At 51.9% G+C, this 20,332-nt stretch overlaps 1 protein-coding gene across 1 annotated transcript in view; it reads right to left on the bottom strand.

Moving 5' to 3' along the window:
• UBE2O (ubiquitin conjugating enzyme E2 O) overlaps nt 1–20,332 on the bottom strand; it is a 73,653-nt gene continuing 53,321 nt past the window's right edge. Inside the window, exons 9-18 of the mRNA XM_064150950.1 lie at nt 19,170–19,675; nt 15,779–15,933; nt 14,298–14,410; nt 13,122–13,247; nt 11,589–11,678; nt 8,703–9,360; nt 7,450–7,586; nt 6,782–6,985; nt 6,087–6,144; nt 1–4,256 (exon numbers count right to left, since the gene is read on the bottom strand). Coding sequence (XP_064007020.1) covers nt 3,526–4,256; nt 6,087–6,144; nt 6,782–6,985; nt 7,450–7,586; nt 8,703–9,360; nt 11,589–11,678; nt 13,122–13,247; nt 14,298–14,410; nt 15,779–15,933; nt 19,170–19,675 — 2,778 coding nt within the window. The 3' untranslated portion in view covers nt 1–3,525. The remainder of the gene's footprint in view (nt 4,257–6,086; nt 6,145–6,781; nt 6,986–7,449; nt 7,587–8,702; nt 9,361–11,588; nt 11,679–13,121; nt 13,248–14,297; nt 14,411–15,778; nt 15,934–19,169; nt 19,676–20,332) is intronic.

Below are 20,332 nucleotides of genomic sequence, written 5' to 3'. Positions count from 1 at the left end.
TACTCACAGAGGCAAAAATTTAATGGCAAGTCATCTTCCCTCTTTTGTGTCTCTCTTGTTTTTTTACACCTCGGTTAGCCAAACAAACAAAACCAAACCCAAACAAATATTCTGCAGGTAAAAAAAACAACGAACAAACAAACAACAACAAAAAAAAAAGAACAAACCAAACGACCCCAAACAGAACACTTTTAATGGTCACACACAGCACTTTATACAGATATCGTTAAGCAACCAAGCATCCACATCTGCACGTGAACAACACACCTCTAAAGCATGGCCTCGACAGTCAGGTTTGGTTTCTTGGGGGTTGTGGTTTCTTTGCCCTTGATTATTTTTTTTTTTTCCTTTTGTGTGTGTTTTTATTTTGCTTTTTTTTTTTCTCTTTTTTTGGTTTGTTTTGTGGGTTTTTTTTGTCTTTTTTTTTTTTTGTTGTGTGTTTGTGTGTTTTTTTTTTCTTCATTAAATACTGTACAGAATCCAGGCTACAAACTGATTTCTCTTAAATGCTTCATTCTCCCTCCCTCCCCCAACCCCTCCCCCCACCCCCAGCACTTAAAACAGTTACAAGGCTGCTCTCGTTTGTACATCACACAGTCGTGTAGCCAGTTTTAAGGCTAACAAAATGCATCATGCTTTGGCTTTTTTTTTTTTTTTGTGTGTTTTCTTCTTTTTTTTTTTTTAATTATTATTAAGGTTTTTAGCCTTTTAGATTTCATTACCCTTAAATATTACATAGATACAACGGGAGGGAAAGGAAAAAAAAAAAGAATTAAGAAAGAAAAATCACATAGCTGCAGTGTGCTCTCACCACCAACCTCATCAACCCAGGAGCTTCACATTATCAAAAGCTTTAGGGGAAAATGTAAAACAACAAACCACCACCAACAAAAAAAACTCTGTAAACCTCTGTGCAGGCTTCGGTGTGGGACAGCCAGGGGCAGCTGGGGAGCAGCATCCCTATCCAGAAGGCCAAAAGCTAAGCCTCCTCGGTGGGAAGCCCCAGGAACCTGTGCAAAAGCTCTTGATTTAGAACCAGAGGAAAACAAGACAGGCTTCTAGGGCCAAGGGGAGGACTTGAGCAGCATGACCAGTGCCTGCCAAGGCCTTCCTTGTGAGATGAGAACCGCAGGGAGTCAAGGGTGGGCCAAGCAGGGAAGCCTCAGAGCTCCTCCATTCCTCTAGCTGCAGCTCAGCCCTGAAGGGCTTTTCTCCCTTCCTCCCTGGCCAGTGGGGCTGAGGACAGCCCAGCACAGTGAACAAGTCAGCATCTGTAGGTCACCAAGCAGAGTTTTGTCTGGTGAGTAAGAGGCTTAATAGTTTGTGGAAGGAGTCTCTCAGGATGCCCTTCCCCTGCCCTGCAGCAGCAGCCTCACCCCTCTGCCCCAGCCAGCCCTCTGCATTTTGGAGACGCCTCCACTCCTGGCTCAAAGGGACCCACTCATCCATGCCAGCCACAGCTGGAACGTGGCCCCGAGTCCCACGGGCAGCTCCATCTGCCTGGGGCTCAGAGTATCTCCCTGCACCCAAGCAGGGATCTGCCATGTTGCCAGATCTCCTGCTGCCAGGCAGAGAGGGCTCCCAGTGCCAGCACAGGGCCAGATCCACCTGCAGAACAGTGCTTGGGAAAGCTCTACAGGCCCAGGACTTCCTTCACAGCTAAGCTCTGCTTCCTCCGGAGCACCAGGACCTGCCCTTCCAAAGTGCCAGCAGTGGATGGTGACATAAAGGGCTTCACAGGGTCACTCTCCAGCTCTGCAACAGCATGGGAGCAGCTGGAGATAGGAGGCACGGAGAGGAGCCAAGCAGGGGGACCTGGGTGAAGACCCTGCTGCTTCAAGGAGCAGAAAATACCTTGCAAACCTGCTGAGATTCACCTGCTCTTCTTCCTTCTGAAGTGAGGTGGCCAGATCCTGACCCAGGCTGGAGCAAGGACACAGCCACAATGAGCAACAGCAAAGGACAGCTTTGGCTCCATCCTTACTTCTGGCAGAGCTGACTGCTCAGTCCAACTCCTCCCTGGGAAGCTTGGCACCACCAACTCCCTGTGCCAGCTGGAAGGACCAACGGACTCTCCCTGACAGACTGTGCTCCACATGGATGCTAAGCAGGTGCTTCTCCAGTGCCTGAGCACAGCAGAGCTGGAGTGAGGTTTCCCAGCTCCAGAAGTGAGATAAGTGCACAGAGAAAGAGGCTTCAGGAAGGTGTCTTGACCAGGAGGCTCTGGTCACTGCTTCAAAGTGCTCACAGCTCGGGCAGCTCTTGCTGCTGACACGTGGACTGACCCCATCAGCCGTGTCACCACTGCAGCAGAGATCAGGAATGGCACAGGCCATGCCCATGGCACTGCCAGCCACAGCAGACCCAGGCCACCACAAGAAAAGGCTGGCAAGGGAAGGACTCAAGAAGAGTCCACTCCAGTGTCTGATGTGCTCCAGTTGCTGGCTGAGTAACAGCACAGAATCGCCAACTGCTGCTGCTGCTTATAAGAGGACCTGGCCAGGACATGGCAGCGCCTTGCCCTTGGGTGGCCCTGGCTCAAGCAGCTCTGAAATGCCCATCTACAGCCCAGCAACAGAGAAGCAGCAGCCGTGCCAGGTTCACCACCCCAGACTAGCTACTAGACCTACACCCCAAGACCATTCAATGCCACCTGCCCAGGTGAGGATGAGATCCAGGGGAAGGTGCAGTGCTGTGTGACAGCCAAGAAGGCTGGGAACAAAGATATGGATACCTCAGTGACAAGGGCAGAGCCCGCAGCCCTGTGTACTCCTAGACAACAGGCATGCGTGGCAGGGAGAGGGAGGTCTGCCTTACTCTGAAGAAAGAGGTAAGCATGGCTGGAACTGCATCCAGAGGACTGACCAGAAGCTGCAGAATTATGGAAACCCTGCAGCACTACCAGAGCTGTGCTCTGGTTCTGCCTACGGAGCCCTGATCAGAAGAACTTTGTAGCTATCAGTGAACAACTAAGACTGGAGCAACTCCATGTGGAGTAGACAGCTTCAGTGCAAGCACAACCCAGTGTCTAAACACAGTAAGCTGGGGCAGACTTCTTAAACCCCATGGCAATGCAGAGGAACACGAGAGGCTGAGAGGATCTTAGCTTCCAGATACTGCAGTGACTGTTTCTCCTGGCTTCAGCCCCACCAGAACTGGCTGCTGGATGTAGTGCTGGGGAGGGAAGAGTGCTTGTGTGGAAAGGTGCCCCAAGATGAAAGTGAAGAGGGAATGTGGCTACAAAACCGCTTCTGTGCAGGTCTCAAATCTTACCATCACAGGGTCAAACTGGCAAGAGGAGCATGTACATGGGAGGGAGGAAGAAGGGCTCGGGACAAGGAGTTACTCATGCTTGGAGGAACCTCTCATGGGAGGAGCCATCAGGCCTACCACCTTCTTTGTAACAAACCAAGCTGAAGAAGAAAAGCTGGAAGGAGAAGCTCATTTATGGTAACAGCATTTGCCACTTCCCTTTGCTGCTGCTTTCCCTTCTCCCCTGCACCTGCCTGTCCCTAACCTGACCGTTTATTTGTCCTCTGTCCACTCCGGGATGTTGGCCCCTGCTAAGGCAGCCCGGTACTGCTGCAAGACACCACGGATGCTTTTGATGAACCCCTTGGACAAGGGGAAGAGGGGGAACCCGATGTCGGGGTAGCCACTCTTCTCTGGAAGGAAGCTTCTGTAGCTCTTTCTCCTTTTCTTTGGTTTCACGCTCGGCTGCGAGGCAGAGTCCTGGGCAGCCCTCCCCTCGTCCGTTCGGTCTCTGGCCAGCTCTGTGCCCCTGGCCTGGCCTGTGCTCTCCGAGTCTGAGTACTGCTGGAGGTCTCCAGCCACGGAGGAGGCGGCGAACTCCGCCTCGTCCAGCTCCTCCTTCCCGTCCAGCGCCGAGTCGGACAGCTCGGCGGCCGCCCCCTGCTCCGCATTGTCCCCGGGGCTCTCGGCCAGGGCGCCGCCGGCGGCGAGCAGGGAGGCGGCATCGGCGCCGCTGGCCCGCTCGTGGCTGCGCTCCACCAGCTCGTTGGTCTCCAGCCAGGACTCGATGCGGGACACCAGGCGCCAGCCCTGGCAGCGGAAGTGCTCGCGGATTTCGTGCTCGAAGACCTCCACCGGCCGGCGCAGCAGCTGCATCATGGACTGCACCACCCGGATCAGGGTCATCTCGTTGTAGCAGCGGCTGTTCTCGTAGCCCTCCTGCAGGCCCCGGTCGCTGTCGAAGCCTGCCTCGTTGTAGTAGGGCTCGTTCACCAGGATGAGACCTGCCGAGAGAGGGGTGACAGGAGGGGCTAGACTGAGAACAGTCAGCAAGAGCGGCCTGGCCCTGGCTCCTGCCTGGGTGGTTGAGATTCGAGGGTCCCCTGCCTGAGCCACATAATCACAGAAACATCCAGGTTGGCCAAGCCCCTCAGCATCACCGAGTCCAACCTACTCTACAAGTTTCACTTTAAACCATATCCCTAAGCACCACATCCAAGTGCCCCTTAAACACATCCAGGGGCGGTGACTCCATCACCTCCCTGGGCAGCCCATTCCAGTGCCAAGGGGGTCCCAGCCAGCTTTACTCAAAGGCACACTGCCACTGTCAGCCCCAGGCTAGCACCAGGAACTGCAGGGGAAGGCACTGCTTTGGCTTTGGGCGTGCTGCAGAGAGAACCAGGATCCTGCAAGGTGCAGTTGAACAGTCTGGCAAAGGGAAGCACTCGTGTGAATGAGTCTGTGGTCTTCTGCTAGGGCAGGAGGCAGCTCAGATGCCACCAAGAGGGGCAATGAGGATCCACGGGGGCTGAACTAGATGTTTGGAGAGGCCTTCCAACCCAGACCATTCTATGATTCCTTGGCTGGGAAGCAGTCTTCCACGAGTGTGATGCAGAGGGCATGAAGAAGAGGTCAAAAGGGCAGCAGAGGAAAGGTTTCAAAGCTTTTTCCTCTTCCCCACCCCCCCAGCAAAAGCCCCACAAACACACCCAAAGCTTTAGGGTTTTTTTTTCCCCTTTCATAAACAGTTTCTCTCTTCCTCTTAAGCAGAACAAAGGCCAATCTTCAGCAACAGGCTTTGGGCTGGCCAGGTCCTACCCTACCCAGCACAGTCTCATCAGGCAGTGCAGCTCTGAGACAGAACTCTGTGACGACTCACCCATCCCAACCTTCTGTTTGCTTCTGGTTCAATGTAATTTTAGGTATGTAGCAATGGCAGCAACACTGCCAGGCTGCTGGCAGCCAGCCACAGGCTGCATTAGAGCTGGTGGAGGTGAGATCATGAGTCTCTGAAAGCCCAGGCAGAAGGGAGGGAAGTGGAGATCTTTCACTAGCACCAAGTTACTCCAGTACAACATTTAGCGCTTCCTTTTCTATATTTGGTTCCTCAGCCTTGTAAATGGCAAAAGGCTTTTCTTGTAGTGCTCTTCCACCAGGAAAATACAGGTGGACTGTGAGAGTTCCAAGGAGCAGCATTCATCTGCAGGAACCCTTGCTCTGGGTCAAAGGTTGCTCGAGTCACACGCACACACAGAAAGTTGGCCTTGAGGAAGAGATTTGGTTTAGACTGTCTGCCCCCAAACTACGTGTGGCAGGGCAAAGCCCTACAGGCAGGTGTGTCTAGACACACCCCTGATTCTTCTCTGCTTCAGAAGGAGCACAAACACCATCATCATGTGCAAAAATATGCCCAGTGTAGGATGGGCAGATGACTCAGTGGGGATAAAAAACAGTCCTGAGAGTGAAGCCCAGTTTAGCAGCTTCAACTAACTTTGGTAACTGGCTGAGGACACAAGGGTTCACCTTTGCCAGCTCAGAATAACAAGCAGAACAGCTCTGTGCTCAGCTGCTGCAGAGGGAAGAAGGGAAAGCATTGTCAGAGAGCTGGGCCACAGCCAAGAAGCAGGGCATGAAAAAAGCTTGCACCTGCTTTGACTGCTGAATGGAGAGATAAGGACACTGCTTTGTCCAGCAAGGTGAGAGCAAAAAGCAGCACTAACTCAGCTGGGGAAGAAGATCCTATCTCTGTGCCCCCTGCCCAGCCCCAAACCTGCATCCCCCTCCTCTCCTCCCTCTGCCAGTTCCTGTGCCATAGGCCCTGCAGGAACATTTACCTTGGATGGAGATGAGCACTTGAAGGAGGCTGGATTTACTGGTCCATCTTTCTGTCCCCTGAAATGCACACACAAATGGATCAAAGGGCTGAAGCACCACCAGTGTGCTCTGTGATAATGCTGGATGAAGCAAGGCCCCAGTTCCTCTGCATTCCTTTCACTGAGGAACAAGGGACAGACTCAACAAGCATGTGCTGTGCTGGTGTCCCACTGCTCCAATCCATCTCCCCTCCTGGTTTTATTTTGCCATCAGACCAGTTCTGCCTGGAACGGCCTAACTCTGCATCCCAGTTCCAGCCCCTCCCCAGCTGCCCTCTTGGATCTACCCTGACCAGTACAGCATTTCTCTGGCTCTGCTTATTCAAAGTCTCCACCTGAACCTTGTGCCACACTGGTTAGTCTGCAAGTGTGGGGATAGAGACACAAATCAGAGGAGAACACCCCATGCTCTGCCAAGCATGACAGAGTTCAGCTTGTCTGACTGCAGGGTTCTCATCAAGGAAGGACAAGAGCCAAATACAGTCCCAGAAGAATCTAAATGACACCAGTCACCTGCTCCAGACATCTGCAAGCAGACCCCAAAATCCACATCTCCAGCTCAAGCACTGCCTGAGAGCAGAAAGTCACCCAGGACTCTTGGTCTGGTAGGAAGAGGCAGCCTGGCAGCACTCCCCATGGGTGGGTGGAAGCCTTACCTTGCCTATCCACGTGCCCAGGAGGCTGACACAGACTTTGCCATTGTCGTAGAGGTTGGGATTCAGCCTCCCACTGCACTGGGAGAGGTAGCGGAAGAGCGGTGGGACTGCAGGGTAGATGTTGGGCAGCTGGATGTCGAACAGGAAGAGGCCATCTTCGTAGGGCGTGCGTGTGGGGCCTTTGATAAGTGCTGAGAAGAGATCCTGTGGGGACAGCCAAGAGAAGCCAGGCTCTGTAAAACCTCCTCCTGCCTCAGCAGCTTCTCTTTGCACAGGGGGAGAGAGGGGGATGGCATTACCTCAGCCACGCGAGAGTCAACTCAAGCAACACATCCCAGTGCACCTTACCTCTACAACCTGCACTGCTACTACAGCTTGAAGGCAGAGCAAACCTTTGATCTGGACCCAAGCTGCTCTCTGGTAACCCCAGCCCCTTGCTGGCTGCCCTCCTGCCTTTCCTGCTTGGTGGGACAGCCAAACCAGGCTTCCTGCACTGGAGAGCTCCCTGTTCTTTGCTACCCTGACCCAAGGCAGGCAGCAGCAGCCCTCTGCTGTAATTACAGCCACGCTCCACATGCTACAGACATTCCTGCAGCTCTAATGCAAGGGATTAAGGCCAAGCAGAGGAGATTCCAGAGACAGCTCAGCACTGACAACCAGGCACTTGCCATTCGGTCCTCGAAGGTTTTAACCATGATGCCATCAGGCAGGGAGGTGGCCAGGAGAGCCATCTCCTTCCGCACAGTGCTGAAGAACTTCTTTGCTTCTGGGGGCTGGAATTCCATTTTCTTGAAGGCATGGGTATCTGTGGGGCAAGGAGGAGACCAGGATTAAAGCCTGCCTTTGGAAACTGGCAGAGGTTCCTCGTGGAGGCAGATCTATGTATGTGTTAAACCTGGAATCTGGAAGAGTTGACTTTGGTGCTGAGCCAGGAAGGCAGCCTGCAGATTGATTTTTCCCACGACCCACACCTCCTGTTCTCATGGTCCCACAAAACACTGTCCCTGTGCCCCTCGAGGAGCCCCATGCCACAGCTGGGACAATGATACATCACATGAAGTGATGACACTTCCTCTGCTAACCCTCAGCACAGCTCCCAGTCTTGATTTCCACACACCTGCAGGTTCACAGCTTGGCCACACTTCTTTCTCCGGCCTGGCTGGCTCACCAAGTACCTTGGGCTCTGCTGTCACCAATGTTCCACACAACCAGATGCTCTTTTGTATTTTTGGCTGATGAGCATTGGCACAAGTGAACAAGGACACTCACCCACTGAGGACACCCAGCACAAGAACACCAGCTGTTCCACCAATCCATCCCTGCAAAAGAGCCTGAACAAACCCTGGAGCTTTCAAGAATCAGTCTGCCACGGGAAGCAACTGAGCTCAACAGCCCTCAAAAGTCAGCCACCAACAGGGACAAAGGAGAAGCCAAATCCTCTAGATTTAGCAGCTGTGTTAGTGCCTGGTGATCCTGCATTGGCAGGGTGGTTGGACTTGATCTCTGGAGGTCACTTTCAACCTCTAAGGTTCTGTGATGCCATCTAAAAGTCAGGTGTAAGTCCCAGAGAGATTGCCCAGGGAAGAAGGGAAAGCAGAGAGAACAGGTTGCCCAGGGAGGTGGTGGAAGCCTCACCCTTGCAAGTTTTTAAGGCCAGGCTACATAGGGCTCTGAGCAACCTGATCCACATGTGAGGTGTCCCTCACACTTGATCACGAACTGGATGATCTTTGAGGTCCCTTCCAAAAGTGACAATCCTGTGACTCTTAATTCCTCCTCCCCAAGTGCTGCATAAAGGACTAGGAAGAAGAGAAGACACTCCTGCCAAAAGGCCTTCCTGGGAAGATTGTGGAGGCAGAAACACTGCAGGACAGTAATGAAGGAGAGAGCATCCTGCACTGGACTGATGGGACACACTCACCTGGAGCATACTCCAGCACAGAGAAGACTTCTCCCTTGGCACTGGTGAATGTGACCCCGGGCTTGCCTCCGCTCTGCTGGCAGAGCACTGGGGTCTCACTGGGCCACTCTGACCTCACTGGTGTCTGCACCTCTGCTTTTTCCTCCTTCTTCTCTGTCTCCACCATGGCTTCCATCTTCTCTTCCTCTGCAATAGCCACATTGTCCAAGGTCTTCTTCAGGTTTTCCTGCAGCTTTTTTATATCATCCAAGAACTTCTTCTCCCGCGTGGGCTTCTCCAGCTCCACAGTTGGAGAGGTGGGAGAGCCAGTCAGCAGCTGCTCCACAGTCATGTTCTTCAGGCTTTCCAAGATCTTGATGGCCTCCTTCAGCTCCCGGAAGCTCTTTGGAGCTCCGTCCTTGCCAGCTTTCTCTGCAGCAAGATCTGCAGCTGCCAGAGCCACAGCTCCCTGGACTTGTTCCTCTACTTTTTTTACCTCCTCTGCTGCTGGTTCCTCAGGCTCTAATTCCTCAATTTTCGGGTGGTCATCTTCCATGAGGCCATTGTCTGTCTCCCAGCTGTCACTTTCATCCTCCCATTCTGAGGATGCCCCGCTGGTGCTGCCATCAACAGAGTCATAGTCTGACTCCTCAATTTCTGACTCAATGTTGTATAAGTGCTGGAAGGAAAGCAGAGACACAAAGACAGCAGAGCAGTTAGGTTGAGGCACAGAGTTTTAGATCTGTTTTGTTGGTTTTCAATGCAGGCAATCCCCAGGAAAAGGAATCTTCCAGCTAGAATTTGTTGGGCTGTTTCAACCCCTTCCAGCCGTACAGGTAAGATTTGTTTGAGCCACAGAAGGTGCTCAGCAGTGAGCAGCACAGATCATAATTAGCACAGCCTTGTATCTTTCAAAGCAGTGGGGGAAACTAGGGCAAGTCCTAGGTGTGCTGTAGCCACCCCAGTGGCTGAGATCCAGCCACCAAGAGCAGTACACAGGCACCAAACAGCCACCTGGATGGCCCCAGGGTTTCTGAATGCAAAGCTAGTTCAGAAGGTATTTGGTATCCTCAGTGGTGGTAATATTTCTGCTTCTGCACCAGCAACTGTGGTGGCAAGAGTCCTGGTCTGGCTGCCTCCACATTCCATCCTACCACAGAGACAATGCTGGAACCAGGAATACATTCCCATGCCAGCTTTCTTCCTCTGAGGCACACACACCACTTGCTGTCAGAGCCCTGCCATGCTGCTTTAGCTGTTGTATGTCACTGCTGCTTAAAATTTCAGCTGGGACAATGAAGCCAAACCCAAGCTGCTGAATAAGCTCTTCTATAAAACATTCCCTTTCCCTCACTACTGGAAGCTGAACCCATCCACACATCTTATCATGCTGCTATGAGCACCAACGCAGCAGCAGGGGAGCAAGAACAACTTTATAGAGCTGTGTTAGGAGCTACAAGATGAAGTATTTTATCTGCAGGTTTCTGGCAACTGACTGACAGCTCAAGAATCCTCTTAATCTTGCAGCAAGATATGACCCCAGAGGCTAAAGCACATGGACACTCACTCCTCTTGTCAAAGCCCTGAACTGGTTATTCAGTTCTGAGCCACCCAGAGCCAGGCAGCCAAGCAGAGGTTAGATGGGCTCAACACAAGTGACTGTGGGCAGGAAAGGCCATCAAAACTCACTGCCCTCCAAGCTAATCCAAATCTGTGCTGGAAAGTTAATTAGCCAGTTATGCCATCTTTATTTTTAGAGCTGAGAAAAAGCACCCAGACTTGGCTCTGGGCACAGGCATTGATAAATCACAGTTTTACCAACTGATAACTCATGCTGCTGACATTTCCCCAGCTCCCATCGTTAGGCAGGCGAGCGGAATCGAAGGGACTGGCGTGACACAGCAGGGGCTGCCGCAGAGCCCCGGCAGCGCGGCGTGAGAACAGCCCTTTGTGGAGCGCACATCAGACCTCCGATTGTGCCTCTGATCCCAGCACATGTGACAACAGGGGGAAGGGAGACAGCAGCCTGCTTTGTAAGGCTCCAGTCCTCTGCCATAGTGCAGGCATTGACTATTCTACTGTAATTAATGCAGAGCTGCTTGCTTTAAAAAGCAATCTTGATGGGAGTAGTTTCTGCTCGCAGCGGAGTCTCTGCAGCAGTGTGCTCTGCCACCATGATGGAGATGGGACCCTACAGAAGCAGGTCTTCTCTAATCTCTATGCTGTCTGCCTTAATTTGAGGCAACAAGGAGAGGAGACATGGGATGAAACTGTATGTGCAGCAGTGAATAAGGTTACAAGACAGTACAACAAAAACAGAGCAAGGCAGAAGACAAAGCAAGGGGCTTCAGTGGATTAGCAGCATGGCTATGACTATGTTTTTAAGCTGGCTCTCAACCCTTTTTCTTCTCTGGAAGGTATTTGGGTCTGATCCCCAGGTTAACTAAGGTGACAATTTGTGGCTGTAGTTCAGCTTCTGGAGGAGCTTCTTCAGCCAACACTATGGTGCCATTCCACAAGCAAGATGGAAGAAGCCACAGTCTTTCAGTAGTGCCCTGGTTGGGCAATGCAGTGAGCTTGGGCTCAAGGCAAAATTGATGATCCCCCCTGCAACACAGCAGGTGCTGGAGGACAGGAGTAGTGTGTGAGAGGAGCAGCAGTCTGCCCCTGTTTCCCTGATCTTAGTGTTCTAGAGCAGTGATGAGCTGTTAGCTGCCCAGTTCTCCTGACAACGGGAGGATTTTCTTGTGCTGACATGTGGGAAGCCATCCTGTCACATGGGGAGGCAGCAAAAAATGGAGCAAGCTTCCCTCACCCAGGAAATCTCTCTGCACCCAAAATGTAAAGCCAAGATTTGCCACTTAGCTAAGAATTACAAAGCTCTGGTGAGCTGGAGCAGGACCTCACCTGAGGCAGAATGATAGTCTTGGTGTTATCAGCCCACACCACTTCCACTTTACTGCTGACATCCACACGAGCCACCTGTCCCACCGAGGGCTGTGGAAACAAGAGAGCAGCTTGTCAGTCCCTTTTCTTTCCCAGGCACTTCAGTGCACAGCCAGGAAGGTTTGGAGAAGCAGATATTCCTCAGGTTGGAGATCCACCTAAAGCAGTGCCTGCAGCAGAGGTGACAGGAGCCTTGAGGTCCTATGGAGAGGGGGAAAAAATCCTACACGCAGAAGTCCCACAGTACTGCCATGGGGATGGGGAAGAGTCTGCCCCTGGAATAGGAGAGGGCCAACAGGGCTGGGCTGGCAGCAGATCCTGACTTCTGATCAGGATGGGGGCTGCTGCAGGGCTGTGGCCTTCCTGCAGGCAGCAGGGCTGGAGCTGTGCCAGTGCCAGCGAGGAGACAGGACTGTCCCCTGAATGGGGCTGCCCTCTAGTGGGGTGCCACCAGCTAGCCCTGTGCTCCCACACCCAGCATCGGATGCGATGCAGGCTTGTCTCTTCAAGTCCCAGTTGGCACGGGGTGTGCACGTAAGCAGCACCTTGCACTGGAGGAAGGTTATTTAGGTCAGCTGGGCAAGCTGGGATGTGTTTCCTGCTGCTGAAACTGGAGCCACACTGCACCTCTTAACCCTTCTTAGGGCAGCAGGCTCAAAAGCTGGTGGTCTTGCAGAGGATGCATTCTTTGTTAGCTTTCCTTACTGTGCAGGCAATAGAAATTGTTCCCTCTTCCTCCCCGGCTTAACAGAATTAACATGTACAGAACACCTCAGAAGGAAAGCAGAACCCCAGACTTCTGTTGCCAGGTGAAACTGATTTCATGACAAATGCACCTGCACTCTTGCTCAGGAGTGCACAGAATACTCTCCTATTAGAAGGCACTATGAAATCCTAAGCAAGAGTTTCATTAAAGCCCCTCAGGCATAGGTTGGATTCTTGTCTCAGCACATTCCTTGCTCTGCCACAGCCTCTGTTGCCAAGGTCAAGGTTACATCTCCATCAGAGGGAGGAGGCTCAGGACAGACCTTATTGCTCTCTACAACTACCTGAAAGGAGGTTGTAGCCAGGTGGGGTTGGTCTCTTCTCCCAGGCACTCAGCGACAGAACAAGAGGACACAGCCTCAAGCTGTGCCAAGGCAGGTTTAGGCTGGATGTTAGGAAGTTCTTCACAGAGAGAGTGATTAGCATTGGAATAGATTGCCTAGAATGGGTGGAGTCACCATCCCTGGAGGTGTTTAGGGGGCTGGATGAGGCACTTAGTGCCATGATTTAGTTCATTAGAAGGGTTAGGTGATAAGTTGGACTCAAGGATCTTAGAGGGCCTTTCCAACCTGGTTGATTCTGTGATCAGGCTTTGTGATTCAACGTCGGTCATGACAGCAGAGGACAGTGCTGCACAACCAGCAAGCCAGGGATCTCCCAGGGACTCTTTCAAGTATCTCCACTAAGACCTGGTGACAACACAGGCACACATCTGTGTCCAGAACCCACCTCATCCTCCTTAGCTGTGGCTCCATCCGAGTTGCCGATGCGAATGACGATGTCGGTGGTGCGGAAGCGGAAGTCAGGGTGATCAGCAATGTCATAGACACTCACATCCTCCTCCTCCCCGATCAGCTGCACAGACACAACCAGGACATCTCAGCCCCAGGATGCCGCTCCCAACTCCAGAGCACACCTGCAACACTTCAAAGTTCTTTGTCTTATACTGTGGCAACGTTCAGTTGCTCCAACGGCCTGCAGGGAGCTGCCAATGTCCCTTTGTCACCTCACCTTGTAGCACATCAATCAAGGTGCAACAAGGAGAGGAAGCAGATAATTCTGTCTCATCTGCTCGCCCTCACCTTTACTTCAAGGTTCTACATCGCTGTGATCATGAGACATGCAAACAAAACCGTTCTGTCTCCTTCTGCACACCCAGATTTCTAACAGCACTTCACAGAGGCCCAAAGGGTTAAGAGTTCACTTTTGAAAGGAAACGTCTGACAAAAAGCCCCTTGTCAGTCAATGGGAAACAACTCTCCTTTGATTTCTCCTGGAGGAAGAGCTCTAGGAGCCCACAGATAATGAGAAATGGGTACAGTGGAGCCTAACTCCAGGCCATGCTGCTGAGTGCAAAGGGCCATGCTCAGGAGCACAATGTGGTCTCCCAGCCTAAGGCAGAAATCAGTACACCAGATGTGTGCCTCGTGCTCCCCCCTCACCTACAACTCAACTGTAGTCCATCAAGGCTGTGCCAAATACAGTGGTCCTGCAAGCCTGAAGAAAACGTTCCCAGGCTGACTGTGCAGAGAAAAGCAGGACAACGTGCCATAGATTGATTCTCTCTCCAAGAGCCAGCAAGGACATGGGAAGGAACGATTCTTATGGCGAACTCCAACACCAACTGTCTGTGACAGCTTCAGCAGAACTCTTCACCCATACCAGAGCCTGATGCTGACTGTGATGTAAACCCTCTGCTTGGTCTTGGCTGCCTCACAGGCATCTATAAATATGAAGTGACACCACCTCTAGCTAAGCCTCTCAGGCCCAAAAGCACACTGCTGTTTCCATCCTCAAGGACAAACTCTGCTGCAGAGCTGACTCCTAGGCTCGTCTGTGTGTTTCAGTGAGGCTCATGCTGTTCTGGGGCTGCTCTTTCTGGTTCTAACCGGCTCCTGCACTTACCTCCACATCATCCCCGCTGGATTTCAGCTTGAACCACTTCACCACGCAGGTACGGCCGATGTGGTCCCCAGACTGCACGACTCCATATAACCCAGGGTCCTGGGAGCTCTGAGCTGGTGGTGGCATTGGTAGGGAAGAACAGACAGGTTAAGAGGAGGAGCAGACTTGGCACACCGAGGCTGTCAGCTCCTAAGTTCTCGTGGTTGAAACCTTCCATTTGTGAACGGCAGGAGGGAAAACAGTGCCTCCTACACAGTCAGAACTGTGCTCAGCTAACGAGGTGCATCTTAATGGGACACGGGGTGATGACAGACTGAACACAGTCACTTTGCAACCACTTTTCAGCTCTATTCACCAAGAGCAAGCACATTGTCACCTTAGTGCTCTGCCCTCCAAGTCAGTTCTACACACCAAGACACTCAACAGCTTCTGGACAGGCTGGCAAAGAGCTCCCTGAGAGCAGCCTGGGCTGCCAAGCTCTCCATCCAGTAATGTGCTACCCAAAATAGTTTTGCTCCTATGTAAAAATGGACTGGACAACAAAGGTAGAAGGCAGGCAGGATACATCACATCAGGGACCAACAGCAAAGCCAGGCCTGGACCTCCCCTCTAGGCCTGGGCTGTTGCCCAGCACGCTGCTATCCAGACATACTTCAGACTTGTTTCTGGCAAGGATCCACCTCCTGGCACTCTTAGAAGGGGGACAGAGGAACTGCAGGGATCCCAGACTGCTTGGAGAGTATATTTGGCAGAGAGGAAGAGAGGTTCCCAGGGGCCAAGCTAGAATGCTAGTTTAGTAAGTTTAGTTTCCACAGTCTGTGTCTAACCCACAAGACCTGCTGGACTAGTACCCATCAGAAATGGCCACACAGCATCTGTGTTTTGGTAAATCAGCTTTCCTCCTCCCTGTGCTCCCCACTGTTGAGGGTCAACCCCTGCCAGAAAGGGAGCTGAGGGACAGATGGTGTGCTATCAATATTTCATATCCAAGAGCTGTACCGCTCCTTGAACTTAGACTGTGACCCTCAGTAGTGTCACCAATGGGTTTGAAAAAGAAAACAGGATGCAAGGAGATGCCTCTGGATCCCAAGACTAAGAAAAAAAAATCATCAGGACAGACAGGCCACAGAGGAAGCAGCCTGAGGGGAGCTGTTTATTTCTCCCCTCACTCTGCAAGAGCTCAGAGCTGTTTGCCCTTTCAAGGAGAAGAGAGACAGCTTGAGATTTCTAGCTTTGCTCCACATCTTGCCTGTTGCCATAGGTCAGTTTTGGTGTTCAACTCTTGGCTCTCTTCTGACATTGCTGTTGTCTGCTAATCACTGTGTGGCCTGTCAGGCTCTTATGCCTACCCTCGGGTGAGGAGCACTAGCAGCTACCTAAGAAGGGCTACAACGTACATGAGGAGGATCCAGCTCGATGAGCACTTTGCAACTAAGAGCAGGTTTGCTCCCTGAGGAGAGTGTGGTTTTGACACCCAATACCTCTTTTGTCCACCACAAAGTCCCCAGGGCAGAACTCATTGTTGTCGAGATGATGCACTGGGATCAGCTCGTTGGAGCGGATGTTTGTCTCCACGGTGCCATCCTGCCACATCACATCAGCTGAAGTCATGGTGGTCACCACTTCCACAGCAACCCTGGGAACACAGAAAGGCAATGAGTTACTAGAGGGAACGTGCAGGAACACAATCAGAGCGTGGTGCTGCTGACACTGAGGCTCAAGACGGATCTCAGATCATTGACGACCATTGCAGCAGGCTGGGAGGGAAGTTAGGGAACCTCATTTGGTCCCAGCAGAAGCAGTCAGACATCAGGCTTTGTTTTGACAGGTTCCAAATCACTGCAATATGACACTGCTGCAAGTCTACCCAGCAGGAGGACTTCTTTTCCAGTGAGCTGATGTTGAGCTCAGTTTTGTTCCCTGTGGAGCAAGTTACATCTGCTAGCACCCACTTTCTACCCCTGGCAGAGACATAACAGGTTCTTCAACTGCCATCACAGGACATTAGTGGTTGGAAGAGACCTCTGGAGATCAACTCCACCCCCGCTACCAGAGCAGCATCATATTCTAGTGCAGGTCACACAGGAATGTATCCAGACAGATCTCCAAAGACTCCAGAGAAGGAGACTCCACAACCTCTCTGGGGAGCCTGTTCCACTGCTCCATGACTTTCACAGTAAAGAAGTTTTTCCTCATGTCAAGGTGGAACCTCCTGTGCTGTAATTTATATGCACTGCCCCCTGTCCCATCACAGGACACAACTGAGAAGAGCCTCTGCCCTCCCTCTTGACACTCAGCTCTCATCTTTATAAACCATTATCAGATCTCTGCTAAGTCTTCTCATCCTCACACCAAACAGCCCCAGGTCCCTCAGCATCTCCTCACAGGGCAGTGTTTCAGCCCCTACATCACTTTTGTAGCCCTCTGTTGGATGCTTTTGAGTAGACCCCTGACTTAAGTCATCTTCAGCCAAGCATCTTCCAGTCTGGCAGCTCTGAGGAAGCTTTGAAGCTAGGAGAATGGCACCAGAAAGGAAAGATAAAGCAGCATCCATCTGAGTCCTTCCAGAAAAGCAAAAAAGCCCCAAAAGGCAACACACTGAACGTGGGTAAAGCGAGAGGATTGTGCCTGAAGGACAGAAGTCTCCTTCCCAGCTGGTCAAACACATGTATGTGTGTCTCTGCAGCACAGGAATGAAGCCTGAACGTGCATCAATGGACCCCACGCTGCCTGCTCTGCTGTGAGCTTGACAGAGCTGCTGGGAGAGATAAGTTGCCTGGGGGCAGGAGGAAGAGTCTGGCTGGACACTCTTCTGATGAGCCCTCCACCAGTTTCATGCCTCCTACAGCACCAAACAAAGTGAATCCCATGCTGATTTTAGATGTTGCCTTTCTTCTGCTGGCCAAGCCTTCCAGACATAACACAAGTGCTGCATTTATGCTGGTTTCCAGTCAAGCCACAAAGAAGATACAACAGCCAAGTACAACTGTTTTCCTCCAGCAGTGCTTTTAGGAGTATCAGACAAATGCTGAAGGAGAAATAATATGAAGTTTTTATCAGGGCCAGCACTGACCAGCAGAAATCATCAGAGAAAGAAATCTGTAATAGGTCAAGTGTGGTGGGTGACATCCAGCAGATGGTTCTGGGGGGGAGAAGGAGGGGCCTGTGCAGCTGAGGATGGGAAGGCAGAAAGGCAGCCCAGCCAAGGAAATGATACTGTCCTGCCTGCAGTGCAGTTTATGCTGCTTCACAAACAAGAATCACGACCTGGCATGAGTAAATATCCCTGTATGCCCTCACTAAGCAATAATCAGAGGTCTCTGCTGCCTGGAGAGCTGCAGCAGGTCAGCAAACGATGGTAATGCCACAGGCTGAGCTGGCCCCCTGCAGTCAGATGCCTGGGAGCTGACACATCAGATCTGGTGACTAACTGCAGCAAGCCCATCCACTTTGCATTTCTCAGCAGTGCTGGCAGCACATCTACTGATGGTCTCACCAGCTCCAGCTGAGTAGTCAAACAGTGAAGATTCCTCACACTGAGCTGTGACCAGTTGCCACAATATGCCCTTTAAAGTACCAAGCTGGGGTTTCATATTGTGTGCTGAAAATCCTCTATTTCTTATTCCCTGTGGCATGGCCATCTCTGCAAAGTGTCCCAGCACTTTATCTCTGCATTTCCTTCTGCACAGCTGCCCAGATCCAGCACAGGAATCTCTGTGTTGTCACAGGAATGTCCCCCCCAGTGCCTGCCTAGTGCAGAAAGCCAGCAGGCTCACCAGCTAAACTCCCCAAACAAAGCCTTCAGTGAAGTAGAGGCACACAGCAGGGGAGTGAGGAGTGCAAAGTGAACTCCCAGGAGCTTTATCACACACTCCCATTTTTATTTCACTTGAGCACTGCTCTGCTGAGGTCTGTGACCTTCAAATCCAATTTCTCCAAACCCACAAGGGCTAAAGGAAAAGCTCTCTCCTTGCAAACAGGCAAAGCTGAAATACCAAAACAAAATGTGAATTAAGTTTATGGCATTCTCAAGCTCCTGCATTCCTTGAATCCTGATAATGTCACTTGTTTGGGAGATCTCTCTCACATTCTTGCACCAGTTCATTTCTATGTAGGCTCTGCATACAACTAAGTAGGGAAGGCAGCAAGACAGGCTAGGCAGTTGCTAGGTGTCTGCATCCTCTGCAAACAGTTTAAACATTCTCAAATCAGGCAGAAGGTAAAAGCTGCCGAGATACAGGTTTATCTGTAAATGGGCAGAGACAGGCAATGCTCCCTGCCCCCAGCCACTCAAATCAATTCCTAAGGCTGTCAGGGCACTTTGCTTATTAAAAAGCCAATAAAAAGCATACTGCTGGCTAAAGCTGCAGCCCTTTCTCCAGAGCAGGAGACCACTGCAGCACAAACCCCTGCCAGCACAGCCCTCTGTGCAGGTCTGGAGACAGCTTGCTGAAGAGAAGCTGTCCCTCCTGACAGTATGCTCTGTCCTTAGCCCTTCTGCGGAGGCTGCCAAGGAGGTAACCAATTAGTGTCACGTTTGGGCTGTGCGATCTTCATTCACCTGTCTCTGCAAACAGAGCTTAGTGCAGCACAGACAGCCTGGCAATGCCCCGGGGCACAGCTCAAAGAGAAGAGCATCAGTGTCACATCACGTGGCCCCAGTTTCATCAGTGGCTGGACTGAGCCCAAGCTGATTCCTCTCGGGCCACTGCACAGTCATCACAAGATAATTGCTGCTGGTTGCCAGCCGGCGCTGCCCTGGCAACGAGGGGCACCACATCCTGCACCCAAGCTGAGGGTGATGGTTACACCTGAGAGGTTTGATGAGGGAGATTTTTGGGGAGAACTTCTGCGTTTGGAGAGCCAGCTCACCTGTCTCCTGGCTTAAACTCTCGTGATATCTTGGTCTTCTTCTTCTTGTGCTTCCGCTTCAGGTTTTTGATGGAGAGAGGGATGCTCTTCTTGCGGCCGGCGCCGCTGCCACTCTGGGATGAGGCAGTGGAGCTGGCAGAAGAGGTGACAGAGCTCGTGTCGTCAGTGTCATCAGCTGCCTCGTCATCAGCATCCTGCTCCATGGACTGAAGGCGGTAGTCTGCCGACCCTTCGTCTTTCAGCAGGAAGGGAGGAGGCTGCTGCTGCCGCGCTGCTGCTGCCCCTTTCTCCTTCCCTGCCTCCTCAGGCTGCTCCTCCTTCCTCTCCACAGGGCTTGGTGCACCGTTGGAAGAATCATCCAGCTCACACTTTGATCCAGGCTTGAGCTCTTCTGACTTTGGCTCAGCAGCTGCAGCAGACTCTTTGTCAGGGGCTTCAGCAGTACCCTGAGACTCCGGGGAGCACGACATGATCTTCACTATCTGCTTCTTCAGCAGCCTCCTCACCTAGGCAAAGCAGATTGGGGTCACACAATGTCTGTACCCTCAGCAGGCTGCCAGCCCCCTGCCAGCTTTGTATAGAGAGCTAAACTGTCCCCCACAGGCTCCTGTACATCTCATTTGCACCAGAGCACACTGTAAACCAGTATCTCACCACTGCTCTGCTCAGGAGCAGCACAGGACCAGTCCAAGGAACGGGAGCTTGGCTACTTCAGGCTGCTTTGAGCCTGTTCTGAACTTTGTTATGGAAGGTCACAAGGAGCTGCAGAAGCTAATCTATGTAACAGACACAGCTCTGCAGGGAAGTCATCATCCACACTGAGGATATCCTGTTGTTCTAGAACATTGCTGCTCTACAGCCAGCATGGAGGAACCACAGTGTGGAAACAGAGACTGCAGTGAGGACTTAACTGAACAGCTCAGCTCCATGAGAAACCTGAGGTGATGCTAATGAAAATGAGGTGTCCAGCAGCCCTGTCTGCCAGAGCATGCCAGCTCTGACACAGCTTGATCCCTGCAAGGTGACACCTCTGTGTTTGAGGTCCTGCTTATGTTCTCAGGGCATTAGCTGTGTGCTTCACCCAGTGTAGTCAGACTGCTGCACAAGGTGACTTGGCTGCTGGCAACAACAAGCCATTACTCTTTACAACCACCACTCCAGGA

This window comes from Pogoniulus pusillus, chromosome 11 (assembly GCF_015220805.1).
Source record: "Pogoniulus pusillus isolate bPogPus1 chromosome 11, bPogPus1.pri, whole genome shotgun sequence".
In the NCBI taxonomy this organism is placed as follows: domain Eukaryota; kingdom Metazoa; phylum Chordata; class Aves; order Piciformes; family Lybiidae; genus Pogoniulus; species Pogoniulus pusillus.
Note: the sequence above shows the minus strand (reverse complement) of the source record. Positions and strands in the feature narration are given on the sequence as shown.